Source organism: Chrysemys picta, chromosome 1 (genome assembly GCF_011386835.1).
Source record: "Chrysemys picta bellii isolate R12L10 chromosome 1, ASM1138683v2, whole genome shotgun sequence".
In the NCBI taxonomy this organism is placed as follows: domain Eukaryota; kingdom Metazoa; phylum Chordata; order Testudines; family Emydidae; genus Chrysemys; species Chrysemys picta.
Genome location: NC_088791.1, coordinates 103396477 through 103416807, shown reverse-complemented (window position 1 = coordinate 103416807; position 20331 = coordinate 103396477). Strand labels below are relative to the sequence as shown.

The 20331-nt window shown below is 42.2% G+C and overlaps 1 protein-coding gene across 4 annotated transcripts in view; it reads right to left on the bottom strand.

Moving 5' to 3' along the window:
• Nucleotides 1–20331, bottom strand: part of KIAA1549 (KIAA1549 ortholog) — a 233275-nt gene that overhangs the window by 63470 nt on the left and 149474 nt on the right. For all 4 annotated transcript variants that reach the window (XM_005296403.5, XM_042851614.2, XM_065581832.1 and 1 more), the window contains 2 exons: nucleotides 14579–14756; nucleotides 7825–8009 (listed from right to left, as the gene is read on the bottom strand). In XM_005296403.5, the coding sequence (XP_005296460.2) occupies nucleotides 7825–8009; nucleotides 14579–14756 (363 nt within the window). The remainder of the gene's footprint in view (nucleotides 1–7824; nucleotides 8010–14578; nucleotides 14757–20331) is intronic.

Genomic DNA, 20331 nt, shown 5'->3' with positions numbered 1-20331 from the left:
CTTTAAGCAAAATGATGTTAAGCAAATCCAATTTCCCCATAAGAATTAATGTAAATGAGGGGGTTAGGTTCCAGGGACATTTTTTTCACTAGACAAAAGGCTATACCTATCTATCTACACACACACACACACACACACACACACACACACAGATAGTATAAGTTTTAAACAAACAATTTAATACGGGTACACAGTGATGATGATTGTGAAACTTGGTTGAGGTGGAGGAGCCAGAGGGTGGGATATTTCCCAGGGAATGCCTTACTGCTAAATGATGAACTAGCAATTGGCTGAGCCCTCAAGGATTAACTCTCACACTCTACAAGGCAGCAGGAATGGAGGGAGGGGAGACAGCATGGCAGACAGAGACAGAGACACACACCGTGTGTGAGAGAGAGATGCGCATTCCCCCTTTAAGTACACTGCCTTGTTAATTAGATAAGCTTGCCGAGACCGCAGCTGCTGCCAGCAAGCTCCCTCCGTCCTGAACCCTGTCGTGTGTGTCCCCCGCTCTATGGAAGATGGGGTAAGCGGGGTGCAGGAGCAGGGGGGAGGGGGACACCCTGACAGCCCCCCTCCTCCTCCCTTCCCCCCTGCATAGCAAGCAGAAGTCTCGGGGAGCAGCTCCAAGGCAGAGGGCAGGAACAGCACATGGCAGTGGGGGGAGGGACAGTTGAACTGCCGGCAATTGGTAGCCTGCAGGGTAGCTGCTGCACAGGGAACTTAGGGGAGCGGGGAGCTGATGGGGGGCTGCCGGTCCACCCTGGTTCCAAGCCCCCACCAGCTAGCTCCAACGGGCTGCTCTTCCTGCAAGAAGTGGACAAAGCAGGCGGCTGCCAAACGACGTTAGAAGGGAGCATTGCACAACTTTAAACGAGCATGTTCCCTAATTGATCAGCAACGTAACAACGAAACAAGGTTAACCGGGATGACTTTAAGTGAGGAGTTACTGTAATATAGCTTTGTAAAGCCCAATTTTAATGCTATGGGGTTGGGATGAATCAGATTTGTTGTTCAAAGCTTTTTCTTTTTCAAGGCCACTCTCAACAAAGTTTCTGTTTTCTGTCTTCTAGATCCCTAAAGTACTTATATGGCTCCCGTCGCTGTAGCCTCTGAGCACCTCACAAAGTATTTATCCTGACAACACCCTTGTGAGGTAGGGAACTACTATTATCCCCATTTGCAATATGGAGAACTGTGGCACAGAGAGACCAAAGGACTTGCTCAAGGTTACACAGGAAATGTGTGGCAGAGCAGGCAGCTGAAGCCAGCTCTCCCAAGTCTCAGGCTAGCACCCGAACCACTGGACTATGCTTCCTCATGATAGGTATTCCCTGCAAATCCTTCCAGCCTGTGCGCTCCAGCTGTCAGTTACATGCTTGATTAATTCACACAAGTGGAAGGAAGACAGAGTGGCTGGTTGTGGACTGATACTGATAGCCTGCAGACTTCATGGTGTCTTTAAGAGTTGGAAAAAACACAGACACGCTTTATGGCATCCAGTGAAAAGGATGTAAAATAGGCTCTAAATTAGGGGTAAAAACATCCCCAAGAATATAAGCCTTACTCATAAAATTGCAGAGGCGCACTGGGTTTCATGCCACCTGCATATATCACATGCTATAAAAAAAATCCCTCAATTCATCTTCTCAACCATGCAATAGGTAGTCTACAATATACTTTGTGCTTCAACATTATATCCTTTCTTCCAGCGAACGGTGCCTTGGATGTTTTAATGAATACTTTGGTATTTAAAACCATCTATTTCTTCACATTACATTTTTTCTTTTAAAGATTTTTAGAAACACAAACATTGTTAATGGAGTCTCCTAGTATTTGGAAAAATATAACTTCCATAATTAAAAATTCTAATCCTTCTGTGCTTCTGAATACTACTGAAGGAGAATCACCTTGCCTACATTAGAAATGTCTATCACTTTTAACTATACCAGCATAGATAAAGAGATACAATCCTCCTAGTGTGGACACAGTTATACTGGTACAAGAATGCTTCATAGCAATATTGCTATTCATGTGTAAAAAGGAGTATAACTATACTGGTAAAGTTTGCAGTTTTGTTGTAGCCATCTGGTCTCCCAGTGTATGAGAGAGATAAGGTAGGTGAAGTACTATCTTTTATTGGACCAATTTCTGTTGGTGAAAGGGACAAGCTTTCAAGCTTCACAGAGCTCTTCTTCAGGTCTGGGTAAGGTAATCCAGGGTGTCTGAGATAAATACAAGTTAGGACAGATTGTTAAGCATTAGGGGTTGATCATCAGAAACAAGCTCCTCACAGACAGGACACACCAACTCAAAGTGGCACCAGACCCTTCCAGAATAACAGAAAAAACCCTACAGACATATCTCCATGGGCATGATGCTCAAATCACCCCTCCCCCCTTTTCAAGATTCATGGGGTCTTACACATGCCTATCCCAACATGGTGTACCTCATCCAGTGCATCACATGCCACAACAAAAACTATGTGGGTGAAACCAGACAATCGATACGCTCTCAAATGAGCTCACACAGAAAAATGATAACAGCCAAAAACACTGTATCATCTCTGGGTGAACACTTTTCACAAACCATATTTGACCTCAGAGTCCTTATCTTCAAAGGAAACCTGCACACAAACTTCAACAGATGAGCCTGGGAACGTAAATTTACAACTCTGCTAGACAGTAAAAAACACGGACTAAACAGAGACACTGGTTTTATGGCTCATTACAACCGTTTGTAACACACCCTACGGTTTGCTAACACTTAATTGCTCACTTAATTTAAAGTACTCTGATACAGCATGTTTGAAGCCCTCATGCTTAACAATCTAACTAAGGGGTCTCAAACACTCAGCCCATGGGGCTCTTGCGTGTGGCCCACCAAGCTTCCCACGCCCCCCCGCCCCTCTGCTTACCCGCGGGATTGCCCCCTGTGGCGTTGCGAGCCCCGCGCAGCTGGCAGCATGCCCCTTCGGGTCAGGGGGAGGGGAGGAAAGGAGGCAGAGGGCTCCTGCATTGGCTCCTTCCAGTCACCACCCCCCGCAGCTCCCATTGGCCGGGAACAGGGAACCGCGGCCAATGGGAGCTTTGTGGGAGGTACCTAGAGGAGCGGCAAGAGCAGCACACGCACAGAACCCTGAGCCCACCCCGCCTCCCCCAGGGGCTGCAGGGACATGGTTCCAGCTGCTTCCTGGAATGGAGCGGTGCAGGGCCGGGGTAGGCAGGCAGGGAGCCTGCCCTGGCCCCGGGGCGCGCTGCTGCCACCCCGGAGCCGCTCTAGGTAAGCGGTGCTGGGCTGGAGCTCACACCCTGCACCCCTCTTGCACCCCACCCCCCAACTCCCTGCCCTGAGCCCCCGCCACATCCCACACCCCTCCTGCACTCCCTGCCCTGAGCCCCCTGCCGCATCCCGCACCCCTCCTGCACCTCAACTCCCTGCCCTGAGCCCCCGCCGCACCCTGAACCCTTTCTGCTCCCCCTGGGGGCAGCGTTGGGGTGGGGACTTCAGGGAAGGCGTTGGAATGGGGCAGGGAAGGCGTGGGAAGAGGTGGGACAGGGGCGGGGCCTAATGGAAGGGGTGGAGTGGGGGCGGGGCCAGAGGCAGCAAGGGTGGGGGTGTTAGTGATGCGGTCCTCGGTTCAATGCACTAGTCCTCATGTGGCCCTCGTGGTCATTTGAGTTTGAGACCCCTGATCTAACTCTACATTGCCCACTTAATCTTACATGGTCGTCTACAGCTTGTGTGACTCCTTTACATCTAACAATCTCTCCCAACTTGTATTTAACTCAGATGCTCTGGTTACCTTCCCTTGAAGAACTCTGAAGATCAAAAGCTTGTCCCTTCCACCAACAGAAGTTGGTTCAATAAAAGATATTACCTCACCTATCTTGTCTGTTTCATATACTAGTATAAGTCACCTTTACACTACTATAAGTGCATCCACACCACAGCTTTAATCAACAAAAAAAATCACACCTCTAACTGAAACAGTTATACAGATACAACTTTCAAGTGTAGACTAGGTCTATGAGGGTTTGATAAGGATCTTGCTCCCTGCAGATACGAAATACTCTGTATAGACACATTTCATGTCTCACAAAACAGGCCACCACTACTTATACCTTTCAGTTTACAGATAAAATGGAGGACCTCATTTTCCATTGGTACTAGTGTCTTAATCTCACTGAAAAGGAAGGAGAAAAAAATACATTTTTATATGAAGTTTGGATGATTTTCAGACCCAAGCCCTTTGTTACATTATTTCACTCCATTTGTATTTCTTCTTTTTATTTAATGCAATAAAACTGACTGTAAACATATATAAAATTTAAAGAGCAGGGCCCGAGCAAAGTGGTGTCATTGTTTGAGCGCTGATTTGGCTGTTCAGCACCCTTTAGTGCTCAGTAAACTTTCCACAATTTTGTGGTCATACACACTGTGTTTTTGCTGAACAACAGACTGGGGAATTCCCTATACGAACTTGCTACAACTATCTTGTGACACGATACCAAGAAAAACCCAAAGAAGATTCACTATCAGCAAAGGGGTAGGATCATTTCCTTTGTCCATGGGTCAGCACTGGGGGAAAGGAAGCAAAATGCTACTGGGAAGCTCTTCTGGGAATGCATTCTGTAAGTAGTTAAAGACCGATCACCTGCAACATTTAATATAGGCTCAGCAAAGCATTAGAAAATGTATTATAGGGATAATCTTCCACTGACACCTGAGGGTTGGACTAGATGACCTTACAGGTCCTTTTCAGTTTGTATTATACTGTTGTGCTTACAGATACTTCCCTAAAAAAATAATGTTGCAGGCTCTCTAGACACCTGAAGCAAGACTTGAACAAAAAAAATCAAAAATTTTGACTCTCTAGTGATTAAAATGGAAAGTACAATGGAAACAGCAAAGGAAAGGACAAACTGAGTATAGAGTCCAGATATTTCCAAAACAAAATAGATACTACTTAAGCTGTTTCTGGTCTGTGGGACAAAGAGACTGCTTCTGTTATCTCTGCTTGAGATAACAGAAAATTGAGGATTTGGAGGATACAAGAGTACACTGAGGTTACAGATTCCCCTGTTGGGACACAAATTTATTAGACACTTTAATAAAACGGAAATGAATGTTTGCATTTCATTACAAATTAATAAAAAAATAATAACAAATGTTGAAGCTATTGTAATATGTTGTATTGCAAGATTTCATGTAATCAGCCACCATCTCACTCTGAAATTTCTGGGGAAAATTATGAGCTGTTAAGCACTTTTCATATATGCTAGTGGTGAAAGTCACCTCACTGCAGAGATGACTTGCACAAAGACATCAAAATTGGGGTTAATTTCACCCTAAATTAGCAACCATCCTTTAAGTCTCTCAACTGCCTTCATAGCTAATTATTGCCTACCTACTTCAATTTTAATCCTCCTGAGGAAGGAATTGGGTCTTCCTTTGTTTATTATATAGCACAGACCTTTGCACGTTACCAGTGCTTAACAAATACCATTTATCACTGTTAAGTTTATTTTTAAACACTTCCTCCAAACCAAACTCTATCAAAAGTATTATCCTTCACTACATGCCAAATCCCAAATTAATTTTCAACTCCTATTCAGGATAAAGTATTCTTCCAATCAAACTCTGAATTAAATATTACCACAGCCAGGGTAAAATGAAAGTTCACATAAGGTTTCACTTCTTGTTGACCTTGATTCTGCAACTATAAGTGGGAGCTGCTATCGATTTGTTCTTGTTGCTTTAGAAGTACAGCCACTTTCTACTTTCACCTTTCCCTTCTTTAATTAACTGTGTTCAGAGAAGACTTTTACAGAGGAAACTGACTAACTGACCATGAGGTGACAGTACGCCGAACATAACTGTAGTAATACTGTACTAATGTCCATGGCAAGAAAAAGCAAGAGGTTAGTCACTAAAAGTATTTCAGACACACTGCCCTGTCCTTCTCAGTTTTGTTCAGTAAGTACAAAGAAAAAAGAGGATGCCATACTAGTTCTGTCATTGTACTAATGCGTCTTTTATGAAAATACAGCTTTAGGCAGTTTAGCATAAAAATACACTACCAAATTCCTCACCATCCATAGCCTGCCCCTCCATGACTTTAGCTATAATACCCGAAGCTCTGATCTTGTTCAATCTCACAAGCTAAAGCCCCAGGCCTGCATCAGGACCTACTAAGCAGGGGCCCCAGAGCCCATGTTGAGACCTGCTCACTTGCAGGGGGCAGCACACAGAAGCAAGGGTTTGCTCTAGCAGATCCCAGTGCTGGACTGGGGTAGACATATGGTTTGCTTTGCTTAATGCTTGGGTGAAGAACTCCAAAAACCACTTTGGGCTTCTGGAAAAAGCGAGGTTTGTGATTCATCAGGCAGCACGCTTCCCTGTGAATCAGTACTGAGTCAAAGCAGAGTGGTTGTTTTGGGTGGTTTTTTTTGTTTGTTTGTTTTTTTACATTTCCAAACCTTCCCCCACTTTTGGGAAACACAGCAAGGCCAGACAATGCCTTGCCCCACATAAATTTGTGGAGGGAAACGTTGCACATACCACATAAACATTTATGGCTGAATACTCAGGCTACATCTACACTGCAAGTAGGGGTGTAATCTTCAACACATGTAGACACACCCATGTTATCTTTAATCTAGGTAGTTCACTAAAAATAGCAATGAGGACACTGCTGCCAAGGCTTCATAATGCCTACCAATGCATGTATCTACCAGGGGGACGAGGTGGGATTATACAACCTGCACTAAAGCTTGTGCCACGAGGGCATCACTGTTATTTTTAGTTAACTAGCTAGATTAAAGATAGTACAGGTACATCTACAAAAGCTACACATTAAACCCCTGGTTGCAATGTAGACAGAGCTTTAAGTTGTTAACCAACTGCATACTTGCATCAATATTGAGTGAGCTCAGTATATCAGCTCCAAAAAAACAAAGATTCTCTATCTGGGAAGTTAAAGCAACAGCTCTGCCAGCACAGAGAACTGATATGACCAAAGTCTGATATATTCCACTCAGTAGGGCACACACATATATCTCTGTATACATACACACACAAAGCCATACAGAACGGCACAGCAACGAAAACAGACCCTTTACACAGCCCAGGTTATAAGATTTCATTATATGCATATACTATGTTATTTGTGATACGACAAATTATACATGATTGGTGGGAGGAATAAGAGGTTTTAGCTGCCATTTTGGGAAGCTAAATCACTTGTAAAATTAGAAAGTTAAGAGGACAAAATACTTGCTTTTTGCAATATACTTGCAAAACAGTTAATAACTTTGTAATAGCCTATGTCGAAGGAGCCTTAAGATAAGTCTGGACTTCCAGGAATTAATGGGACAATTGGGCAATGGAACAGTTTGGCTTATGAGGCATTCATAAGACACAGAGATGGTCCAGACAAAGTTAGAGAATTTCTTGCATCTAGAAGGAATAATACAGCATCTTTCTCACACGGAACAGAGATAAGAAGATGGATTAAACGATGCAAGCAAGTTTCTTTCAACCTTATCACTTAGGTTTCCCCAAAGGTTTCCCCTAGGGGTGTGACACAGCATTAGATGATACAACAGGCAAAGGAAAAGCAATGGGAACCACTGAGTTTTTTGGATTTATATTATTGTGTGATTCATAGCAATTCCACCTTTTTTTCCAGATTGCAGGAAGCCTCGGCCTGGTACGTCTCACCTTCCCATCTAACGACACTATATATTTCCTATACTGTTGCATTCACAAGTGCTCAGGTTACCTTAACTATTCCCAACACATCTTCCCATCCCCTTTTACCTTCTGTCGCTGCTGAATATTGCTCATGGTGTCTGGCTGAAACTCCAACTTGTCTGTTCGGCAGAGCTTCCAGTATAAAATAATAATGATAAGCAGCACCACAGCCACTGGGACTGCCACACCAACAATAATCCACAGATTGTTATTCTGAGACTCAGACGATGACTCTTTCACTTTATCCACAGCTGCAGAGTTAGAAGGGGGTAAGGAGGAGACAAGAATTTTATATAGTTATATATTTTTTATTTGTTGACACTTCAGGGGATATTCATTTCTACCCTCTCATAATTGTTAGTAAAGAACTACATTTATAGGAAACTGACTGTGCAGTATAGGCAAGGTGATAAATGTATTACTTAATGTACATCTTGGCCAGGAAACACGAGTGTGGAGCAAATGATCAATTGTCTTAAAGCCCACTTTCAATTCTGGAGACCTGTGCTTAAGTTGCAAGTGAAAGTGGGTTTGCCTGTACCCTGACTTTGTAAAAGGGACACAGTCAATTTGAAATCCAGTCACCTACAAAAACCAGGCTAAACAGTATTTTCACATGCAGTATTACACCTACCCCTGAGTTCTGCAATCACATTTTTCCAATTTATTTACTAAATGTTTTTCTTTCCCGCTATTATGTGCAAGTCCGTACTAACAAAAGAGGAAACTAATTATACAAGGGGACATAAGGAAACTGACTATACACAAAGCAAACAAACTGGAAATAGAGAAAAATAATTCTAGTCAAGTTCATTTACAGTAATTGTAGATGCTACTTGAAACAATAGCAGGTAAAACATTTTCAGTCAGAATTGTAATTTTTAAAGGGACCCTTCAAACTAAAATACCAGGGGTATTCTATTTGCTACAGAAGATCCATAAACCTGGAAATCCTGGATGCCCCATCATCTCAGGCATTGGCACCCTAACATCAGGCTTGTCTGGTTATGTGGACTCTCTCCTCAGACCCTACGCTACCAGCACTCCCAGCTATCTTCGAGACACCACTGACTTCCTGAGGAAACTACAATCCATCGGTGATCTTCCAGAAAACACCATCCTGGCCACTATGGACGCAGAAGCCCTCTACACCAATATTCCACACAAAGATGGACTAAAGCTATCAGGAACAGTATCCCCGATAATTTGGGGATACTGTTCCTGTGACAATAATGTCACAGCTAACCTGGTGGCTGAACTTTGTGACTTTGTCCTCACCCACAACTATTTCACATTTGGGGACAATATATACCTTCAAGTCAGCGGCACTGCTATGGGTCCCCGCATGGCCCCACAGTATGCCAACATTTTTATGGCTGACTTAGAACAACGCTTCCTTAGCTCTCATCCCCTAACGCCCCTACTCTACTTGCGCTACATTGATGACATCTTCATCATCTGGACCCATGGAAAAGAAGCCCTTGAGGAATTCCACCATGATTTCAATAATTTCCATCCCACCACCAACCTCAGCCTAGATCAATCCACACAAGCGGTCCATTTCCTGGACACTACTGTGCTAATAAGCAATGGTCACATAAATACCACCCTATACCGGAAACCTACTGACCGCTACACTTACCTACATGCCTCCAGCTTCCATCCAGGACACACCACACGATCTATTGTCTACAGCCAAGCTCTAAGATATAACCGCATTTGCTCCAATCCCTCAGATAGAGACAAGCACCTACAAGATCTCTATCAAGCATTCTTAAAACTACAATACCCACCCTGCTGAAGTGAAAAAACAGATTGACAGAGCCAGACGAGTACCCAGAAGTCACCTCCTACAAGACAGGCCCAACAAAGAAAATAACAGAACACCACTAGCTGTCACCTTCAGCCCCCAACTAAAACCTCTCCAGCGCATCATCAGAGATCTACAACCTATCCTGAAAGATGATCCTTTACTCTCACAGATCTTGGGAGACAGACCTGTCCTCGCTTACAGACAACCCCCCAACCTAAAGCAAATACTCACCAGCAACCACACATCACTGAACAAAAACACTGACCCAGGAACCTATCCTTGTAACAAAGCCCGATGCCAACTCTGTCCACATATCTATTCAAGTGACATCATTATAGGACCTAATTACATCAGCCTTACCATCAGGGGCTCGTTCACCTGCACATCTACCAATGTGATATATGCCATCATGTGCCAGCAATGCCCCTCTGCCATGTACATTGGCCAAACCGGACAGTTTCTACACAAAAGAATTAATGGACACAAATCTGACATCAGGAATCATAATATTCAAAAACCAGTGGGAGAACACTTTAACCTGTCTGGCCATTTAATGACAGACCTGTGTTTATCTTACAACAGAAAAACTTCAAAAACAGACTCCAACGAGAGACTGCTGAGCTGGAATTGATATGCAAACTAGATACAATCAACTCAGGATTGAATAAGGACTGGGAATGGCTGAGCCATTACAAACATTGAATCTATCTCCCCTTGTAAGTATTCTCACACTTCTTATCAAACTGTCTGTACTGGGCTATCTTGATTATCACTTCAAAAGTTTTTTTCTCTTACTTAATTGGCCTCTCATAGTTGGTAAGACAACTCCCACCTGTTCATGCTCTCTGTATGTGTGTATATATTTCTCCTCAATATATGTTCCACTCTATATGCATCCGAAGAAGTGGGCTGTAGCCCACGAAAGCTTATGCTCTAATAAATTTGTTAGTCTCTAAGGTGCCACAAGTACTCCTGTTCTTTTTGCGGATACAGACTAACACGTCTGCTACTCTGAAACATTTCTGCGTGAATTTATTTTTGTGTATTATTCTTACAAGTAACAACTCCAGTTGGTACAATTGCAAGAGATTAGAGGAAAATAATTATCACAATTTCCCCCTTTTGTTTACTTTGCACATTTGATACCACTTGGAGTATAGTCAGTTTCACTATTTCTATCAATATATTAAGTTTTCCTTTGGTTTCTGTGGGCTTTTGACAGCAACAGGAGAGACAAACACATAAAAATAAAATATATGCTTTTTATTTGTGATTTTTGATCTTCAAACTGTTTTTAATTAATTCTTTGGAACTGAAATTTAATTTAAACGATAAAATAAACGAGAACAAACTTAAAAACACAGTTGAGCTTGTACACCCATTAGCATTTTCCCTGTGGCGGGAAAACACCACAGCAGCCCAATACCGTTGCATTTAACTTCAGGAAGGGGGACTACACAAAAATGAGGAAGTTAGTGAAACAGAAATTAAAAGGTACAGTGTCAAAAGTGAAATCCCTGCAAGTTGCATAGAAACTTTTTAAAGACATCATAATAGAGGCTCAATTTAAATGTATACGCCAAATTAAACAACATAGTAAGAGAATCAAAAAAATACCCCCATGGCTAAAAAACAAAGTAAAAGAAGGAGTGGGAGACAAAAAGGCATCCTTTAAAAAGTGGAACTTAAACACTAGTGAGGAAAATAGAAAGGAGCATAAAAGGCCAAAAAAGAATTTGAAGAACAGCTAGCCAAAGATTCAAAAAGTAATAGCAAATTTGTTTTTAAGTACATCAGAAGCAGGAAGCCTGCTAAACAACCAGTGGGGCCAGTGGTTGTCTGAGATGCTAAAGGAGCACTCAAGGATGATAAGGCCATTGCGGAGAAGCTAAATTAATTCTTTGCATCGGTCTTCAAGGCTGAGGATGTGAGGTAGATTCCCAAACCTGAGCCATTCTTTTTAGGTGACAAATCTGAGGAACTGTCCCAGATTGAGGTGTCATTAGAGGAAGTTTTGGAACAAACTGATAAACTAAAAAGTAATAAGTCACCAGGACCAGATGGTATTCACCCAAGAGTTCTGAAGGAACTCAAATGTGAAATTGCAGAACTACTAACTGTAGTTTGTAACCTATCATTTAAATCAGCTTATGTACCAAATGACTGGACGATAGCTAATGTGACTCTAATTTTTAAAAAGGGCTCCAGAAGTGATCCCGGCAATTACAGGCCGGTAAACCTGACTTCAGTACAGGACAAACTGGTTGAAACTACAGTAAAGAACAAATTTGTTGGGGAAGAGACAACATGTTTTTTGTAAAGGGAAATCATGGCTCGCCAATCTACTAGAATTCTTCGAGGGGGTCAACAAGCATGTGGACAAGGGGGATCCAGTGGATATAGTATACTTAGATTTTCAGAATGCCTTTGACAAGGTCCCTCACCAAAGGTTCTTAAGGAAAGTAAGCTGTCATGGGATAAGAGAAAGATCTTCTCATGGATTAGTAACTGATTAAAAGATAGGAAACAAAGGGTAGGAATAAATGGTCAGTTTTCAGAATGGAGAGATGTAAATAGTGGTGTCCCCCAGTGGTCAGTACTGGGCCCAGTCCTATTCAGCATATTCATAAATGATCTGGAAAAAGGGATAAACAGTGAGGTGGCAAAATCTGCAGATGATACAAAACTACTCAAGATAGTTAAATCCCAAGCAGACTGCGAAGAGCTACAAAAAGATCTCAGAAAACAGGCTGACTGGGCAAGAAAATGGCAGATGAAATACAATGTTGATAAATGCAAAGTAATGCACATTGGAAAACATAATCCCAACTATACATATAAAATCATGGTGTCTAAATTAGCTTTTACCACTCAAGAAAGATCTTGGAGTCATTGTGGATCGTTTTTTAAAACATCCACTCAATGTACAGTGGGAGTCAAAAAAGCAAACAGAATGTTGGGAATAATTATGAAAGGGGTAGATAATATGATAGAAAATATCATATTGCCTCTATATAAATCCATGGTACACCCACATCTTGAATACTGCGCGCAGATGTGGTTGCCCCATCTCAAAAAAGATACATTGGAATTGGAAAATGTTCAGAAAAGGACAACAAAAATGATTAGGGGTATGGAATGGCTTCCATATGAGGAGAGATTAATAAAACTGGGATTTTTCAGCTTGTAAAAGAGACGACTAAGGCGGGGATATGATAGAGGTCTATAAAATCATGTCTGATGTGGAGAAAGTAAATAAGGAAGTGACATTTACTCCTTCTCATAACACAAGAACTAGAGGTCACCAAATGAAATGAATAGGCAGCAGGTTGAAAAGAAACAAAAAGAAGTACTTTTTCACACAAGGCACACTTAATCTGTAGAATTCCTTGCCAGAGGATGTTGTGAAGGCCAAGACTATAACAGGATTCAAAAAAAGAACTAGATAAATTCATGGAGGATAGGTCCATCAATGGCTATTAGCCAGGATGGGCAGGGATGGTATCTCTAACCTCTGTTTACCAGAAACTGGGAATGGGCGATAGGGGATGGATCACTTGATGATTACCTGTTCTGTTCATTCCCTCTAGCATTGGCCACTTTCAGAAGACAGGATATGGGGCTAGATGGAACTTTGGTTTGACCCCATATGGCCGTTCTTATGTTCTTAAATAACATCCCAATACTGGTTTATCCTTGCAACTTTGTGAATATTTCCCAAACAAATATTACACTACATTAATAAATCTAGAACATAATAAGCTTAAAAGGTAACGGAGTTACCCTAAACTACTAAACTAGAGGGGAAATAATATTTTAAAATCATACTTGATCCAATCATTAATATTTTCATAATGACTACCTCACTGGGCAAACATATTTTTTCATAAATATCTTTCTGCAAGTAACTTTGTAGATCAGACACATGCTGTATTATATCTGGCTATTCTAGCTACTGCTACCAAAGCAAAAAGACTTTGTGCTATCGTATCACTCACTTCTCATCCATATACAGCAATGTCTTGTGTTCCAATAGGAGTACTGGGGGCAAACAATCTAAGTAGTTTTAAATGGAGTTTGGTAAATTTATGAACTGGATTATGAGATGTGATTGCCGGAGATAGGAGGTGACTGGACTGAATGATCCAGGAGACCCCTTCCAGTCCTGTGTCCGTATGTTTCTATGTGTTGCCTACACTGAAAATAAATAAATTATGGATTTAAATCTAGTCAGAGATATTATATTGTTTATATTACAAATGTTATAGATGTTAAGCCTTTCCCCCTTCCCAGGGTGTACAGTTTAGAGTAATTCTTCTGTATGGCACCTTAGCTTCATTTGGCTGTAAATATTTTCCATTTCATTTTCCCATCTCACAACTCTCATTGAGTTGTTGTACTAGGGATCTCCTATACTAATGCTCATGCACATCTAGTTAATGAAACTTTATTAACGGGTGATGACAAGGTCAAACTACAGACATATCACTAGTAGATCAGTAAATAAAAATGAGATCTATGACATTCAATCAAGGAAAAGAAGCCACAAGTTATGCCTCCCAGCTGATATGATCCAAACAACCCCTTCCCACAGTAACTGCATCTTTCACTCACAAACAAGAAGTGGCTTTTTTTGTTGTTGCTTTTTTGGGGGGGACGGGGATTGTAAAAAGAGTAATGTGTAAATTGCATATTTCACACAGATGGAATATTCCATCCCACAAGTATACTTTTTTTTGCAAATTCACGGGTGAGATCCTCACCCCTGCTCCAGCTCCTTCATGGTGCTCAAAGGGGCTGGAGCAGCACAAAGGGCCTCTAAAGTCCCATTTCTGACTGGCGGACGATTCTTTCAGAGCAGGCACCACACAGACAGTTCTAATGCATTACAGAGATGATATAATACATATTACAGTTTGCTTGGAGAAGTCCCCAAATTTCCATAACTATGGTCATGTCTCCCCTTTCTCTTCAGGGGTACAGTGATGCAGAGTTGGTGGGACTTACGTTGTGCAACTGCGCCTTGAATGCGGTATCCAAGAATGATGGCGGCTCTCTGGATGTCAACTCTGTTAATCAGATCTGAAGATTTTACAGCGCTGAGCCTCTCTCCAGTTTGATCCTCCACAAAATAGATCAGTTCTACAGCGTTATCAGCACCCACTAGCCGTGACATGTTGACAATCTGAAGAGATACAGGAATGTTTTAAACTTCAAATAAAAATATTTTTTCCTCCAAGGTCCTCCCATATTTCATCTTTTAACCCTTTCCTCGCACAATACTATGCTTAAGGGTTTGCACTCAAAAAGAAAGGCAATGAGAACAGCTTTACCTAGAGAGAATCAGTGCTTCTCTTTGAATTGCCACTGTCACTAACTCCTGATGACGGAAGAGCAAAAAGCCCCAAATTAGATCATGGTGAGAAAACATATTGCCACTAAGGTGAAATCTTAATATCCATCAGACCAGGCACACCAGAACACATGGTACCCCACTAAACGCTCATTGCGAAACCTGGAAATTGACAGTAGCCAGAGACACCCAGCAGAAAGACATGTGTTGTGTAAACAACTCCAAGATTGTGAAAGTACTAAAGAGACAATATAAGACCTAATTCTACACTATTTCTAAGCATGCAAATATCCCTGATTTTAGCAGCATTCTAGTTAACACTGAGCAAGCATGGACATCATAAACTGATTGCTAGGTGTTTATCGTTAATCCATAATAATTTGCTCCCAAAGTAAAACTCAAGACATCACCTCATAAGTAATAATAATGGACTAATAATCACAATTAATTATTAAGAGAAAACTCCATCTATTCCAGTGGATGATTACATCAATGCAATGTTAAATCAGTGCCCTAATTACACAAGCCAACATTCAAGTACTGCAGGAAAGGGATAAATCTACAGAAATGACTGCCTGGTGACTGAGGAGGCAATTATTTACAATGAACTAATCCTTTGCACAACACAACAGTTCAAGCACAGATCTGAAGTTCTTGGCTTGAACAACTTTGGTATCGCTATAGCACAGATTTCTGGGTGTGGGAATAAGAGTAGGAGTGATGTCTAGTGATTCAGATTTGTGCCAAATAAAAAAGTTAATTCCCAGCTAAATTTTACAATGCAGTTGGAGTGTGATGTCAGGAATTTGTAATACTCTAAGGGTCCGTGGGTTTGATTTCACTTGCCCTTCCCAAAGCACCTATTTTGGCTTCACTTTATTGTTTTTTACTTCATTTACCTGATTTAGACCCAATTGTGTGGATGTTACCCATATGCATAGGCAGGCTTTCTATTTGCTTCAAATGAATCATTTTGCTTGTGCACATCTAGAGCACCGAACCTTCCTACAGGAAGCCAAGAATTTACACAACACATTAAGAAGCCATTCCTTCAGTGCAGCTTTAATGCCATTAATCAAAAATATGTGTTCTCTGAAGCAGCCCTGTAGATACCTTCTAATCAATGAACATTTAAATTGTAGATGAGAACTTCAATACTCTGTTCTTGTAAAATTAAATCTAATAAATTTTAATCACCTTTGGATTAACCATTTACATGGTGCATTCAGTTTAAAAGTAGGTGAAATAAATGCTGGGAATGATTCTATGGAAGACTGAACCAAAGTTATGCGATATGGAAAGAATCATAACAGTAGGGCAATAGTATTGTTCTCTCACAGAATTCTCTTTTAACCATTTGTGCACATGTTTACAGTTAAACACATGCATCGGTGTTTGTAGGATCAGGGCTTATGAAAGCAAAGCCAACTACTCTCCTCTCCCCAGTTTCCAAACACTCAAATTGTTATAAGGAATGCAGTGCAATATTCCAGTTCACACCAGTTGTATCAGCTGTAACATTCCATCTCAGAACATCAAGTTTATGATGAAATCATTGACAGTCCTTTATCGTAACAGTGTACTGGGCTCTGATGCAATTATATCATGAATATACGCTTTAGATTTCACGCTCTAACACACAAACAAGACAGATTTCTTTTCAGTAAAAAGATTGAAAAAAGAAACCCATAAAGAGTATACCCCTCCCATTGTCCCTCAACTCTTCTGCCAGCTGAGGAGCAGTCTATAACTCAATGGTTCTCAATCTATTTACCACTGTGGGCCACATATGTAGTTCTCTGTGTGTTATGTGGGCCGCATCCATACAATATACAATACTATTGCCATGATATATAATACTTGGGGGGGGGGGAAATTAACCTGGAAAAAGCATGTATGGGGGGAGGGAGCTCTTCGATAATTCCAGCTGAAATAAATGTTCATGCACTCGGTAGGGAAGCACCCCTTTGTGCTTCCAACTCTACTTTTAATTCTTTTTTGCCAGGACTGTGACCGCTTGCGACTCTGCCTACTTTAAGCATTGCCTGAGCTGGGCCCACGAAACAGCTGCAGGGTCAGCATTATATCCTCCTCCGGGTCGCTGCGCTGCAGTGACTTTGGAGGTGGTGCAGCTGGGACAGAGGGGGTTGCTCCAAGTCCAGCTCCGTGCAGTAGGCAGCAGGAGCCCCATGTGGGGCTCAACACTGGGATGCTGTCCAGGCCAGAGAGGGTCACACTAGAGCCCCTGTAGCAGAGATTGCATAGGAGGGGGAGAGGGCCCTCCCCACCTGGCCTGCTGTGGCTGCTCAATCGGGAACATGTCTCTCCATGCCTGCTTCCAGACAGTCAGCGGCAGGGGTGATCCCACCCACCGAGCCATGGGGCACCTTAGCTGGGAAGTCACCCACAGGACAAATTTCCACCCCGCACCAGCTGTTGCTTGCAAATAATGGTACAAATTTTAATATAATGATTTACAAGGCAGCCTGCTGCTCTGGCTGTGAGCTCCGGGTCCGGACACGGTCAGCAGTGGATGGGCAGGCAGGCGTTGTCTGCTGCAGGCAGCCCAGGGCGTGCTGCAACCCAGAACATGCTCATCCTCTTATGGCTCTTCTTTGAACCCTCTCCAATTTATCAACACTGTTCTTGAACTGTGAGCAACAGAACTGGACACACTATTCCAGCAACAGTCGCACCAGTGCCAAATACAGGATAAAAAAACCACTCTACTAATCAAGATTACACTAGGACAGCGGTTCTCAAGCAACAGCCTGCATGCAGCCCAGTTAGCACACAGTTGCGGCCCAGCTCAGCTGTGTGCTAAAGGCTGCGGGTTCCAAGCTGCCCTGCCGCATGGTGGGCTCTGGGCTGCCGGTGGCTGCCCGGCGGGCTGCAGGCTGCCACCAGGGTCCAGGCCACTGCCCGACCCCACATGGCAGGGTCTGGGTCCCTGCCCCCTGCCCAGCTCTCTGCTTCTGGCCCCACTCTGTGGAGGGGGCTCTGGGTGGAGGGCGCCGGGTACAGGGGTTTGGGGGGGGGGCACTGTGGCTCTCAACCTGTGGCCCAGGTAACACTTTGTGGGCTGCATATGTGGCCCACAATGATAAATAGGTTGAGAACCACTGCACTAGGAGCTCATGTTCAGCTAGATTATCCACCACGACCCCAGATCTTCCCAGGATAGAGATGCCCATACCTAAGTATGGTCTACATTCTTTGTTCCCAGATGTACGCATTTAAATTTAGCCATAAACACATATTGGTTGCTTATGCCCAGTTTAGCAAGCAATCTAATTTGCTCTGAATCAGTGACCCGTCCTCTTCATTATATACCACACACCCAATTTTTGGGTCATCTGCACACTTTATCAAGTCAACATCTGTAAAATGGGTTAATTAATACCCATTTCTGCAAAACTCTGGATTTCTCTACACTTACATAGCAGTTTACATCTAAAGTATTATTTTAGATATATTTCATAGTACAAGGCATAAACTATATACATATATATACACTGTGGTCTATGTGTAGTATGTCTCATACTATTTTCCCAGTGAGGTCTTCTGTACAATTTCAAATTATTTTTGTTTTATAATTTGTAAAGGTCTGTCCTTTAAGGTGCTAAAGACAGCACCAAATGCATAGAAATCCAGTTTTCCAGGCAAATGAAGATGCCTTCCACATGTTAAGAAGCAAGAGCCAGCATTTTATATCTATGCTTTGAGGGTGAAGGAGAAGGGAGAGGAAGCATATGAAAAAAGCAAGAATTTAAATCATTAAAAAAAAAACCTCGTCAGTGCAATTCACTCTGTTTCTGCTGGCATAAATCACATCTTTTTGGTTAATATTAGACATGTGCTTTAACCTTTACAGACTAAAAGCTTAACTGTGTTCCAGTGTCAGTAAAAATTAATTTAAAAAAAATGTTTCCAAAGGAGTACCATAGGTCAGTGAATAGTGTTGCCTTGGTAACCAATTCCAGTACATAAATTACAGTAGGAAAATCTAGGTAGTGGAGGAACTCAGAAAGCATTTGCCAAATGTCAGCAAGCCAAAAGATCCTATAATCAGTTGCCAATTTGTTAGTAAACAGCAGGATTACTTCTCTTTTTGAAATATGTACATCCCACAGGAAAAAAGAACAAAAAGAGATTCTGCTTTATCAAAAATAGGATTTAAACATCAATGTAATTAAGTCAAGCTGTTCCAGGGTCTGGATTACTTAGCAGACATTACAGCATGAACCATACGTTAAATGAGCAAAACACACACACACACACACAAAGTCTACCTTAGGTTTGAGTAAGTTGTTGCATAAACCTGCAAAGCCAGGAAATACACTGGTGCAGCTTAAATGATGGCAGCTGTGTCCTTAAGTAATCTTGCTGGGTCTACATGTCGCAGTATTTGTGACTAATATCAAGTATTCATCCAATTTGGCATTTAGGCCCTGATTTTGCAATTGTCATGTTGGGAGGGACTAGTAAATAAATCTGTATGAGGAGCCAGCTACAAGATCTGTTCCTGTTGCAGCTATCCCAGCCAGCAAACCACCTCTATTTTGCCAGCTGGAAATCTGGTTTGCCATAACAGAACGGGTTTGTCCAACAGTCATAGGCAGAGGGGAGCCTGAGGACTTAATCTCTAGCTGAGGGTATTACTGGAAGCCTAAGGTACGTGGAAACACTATAGTTCCCTTCAGAAATCCACTCCAAACACCACTGCCAGGAACACCCACATGTGCTGGATAGGTCCCTCAGGCTCTCTGCTGCCAGTACAGGTCTGTTGAACTACCTCTGGTTCATCAAACCAGGCCTTGTCTATACTGCACGGGTAATTCAACCTAAGTTATGCAACTCCAGCTACATGAATAATGTAGCTGGAGTCGATGTAGCTTAGGTCGACTTACTGCGGTGTCTACACTGCTCTGTGTCGAAGGGAGATGCTCTCCGGTCAACTTACCTTACACTTCTCGTTCCGGTGGAGTACTGGAGTCGACGGGAGAGCGATCTGCGGTCGATTTAGCGGGTCTTCACTAGACCAACTAAAAGGTCAGACAGTGGAAATTTGTAAAGTTTCCATTTAAAAATCATAAAAATCCCAAGTAACCTCAATCTTTACTCTCAGATTATGTGCTGTCAATTTGGGAAGGGTACACTGATCATACAAAAGAAGGCACTGCTCTCAGTGAAAAACTGAACCCACCTTTGATATCAAGGTTGCTATATAATAATTATTTTCTCATACAGATTCTTAGATAACTAAATATTAGCCATGTGAGCTATTTAATTTCTGTAGTTTTCCTTTAACTGAGAACTTCACTGCTTTTGTCACTTTGTGCCACAACCTTCATTGCCATTCTTTTCTAGGATTCACCTTTTTGTTCTCTACAGCATTCAAAAGAAG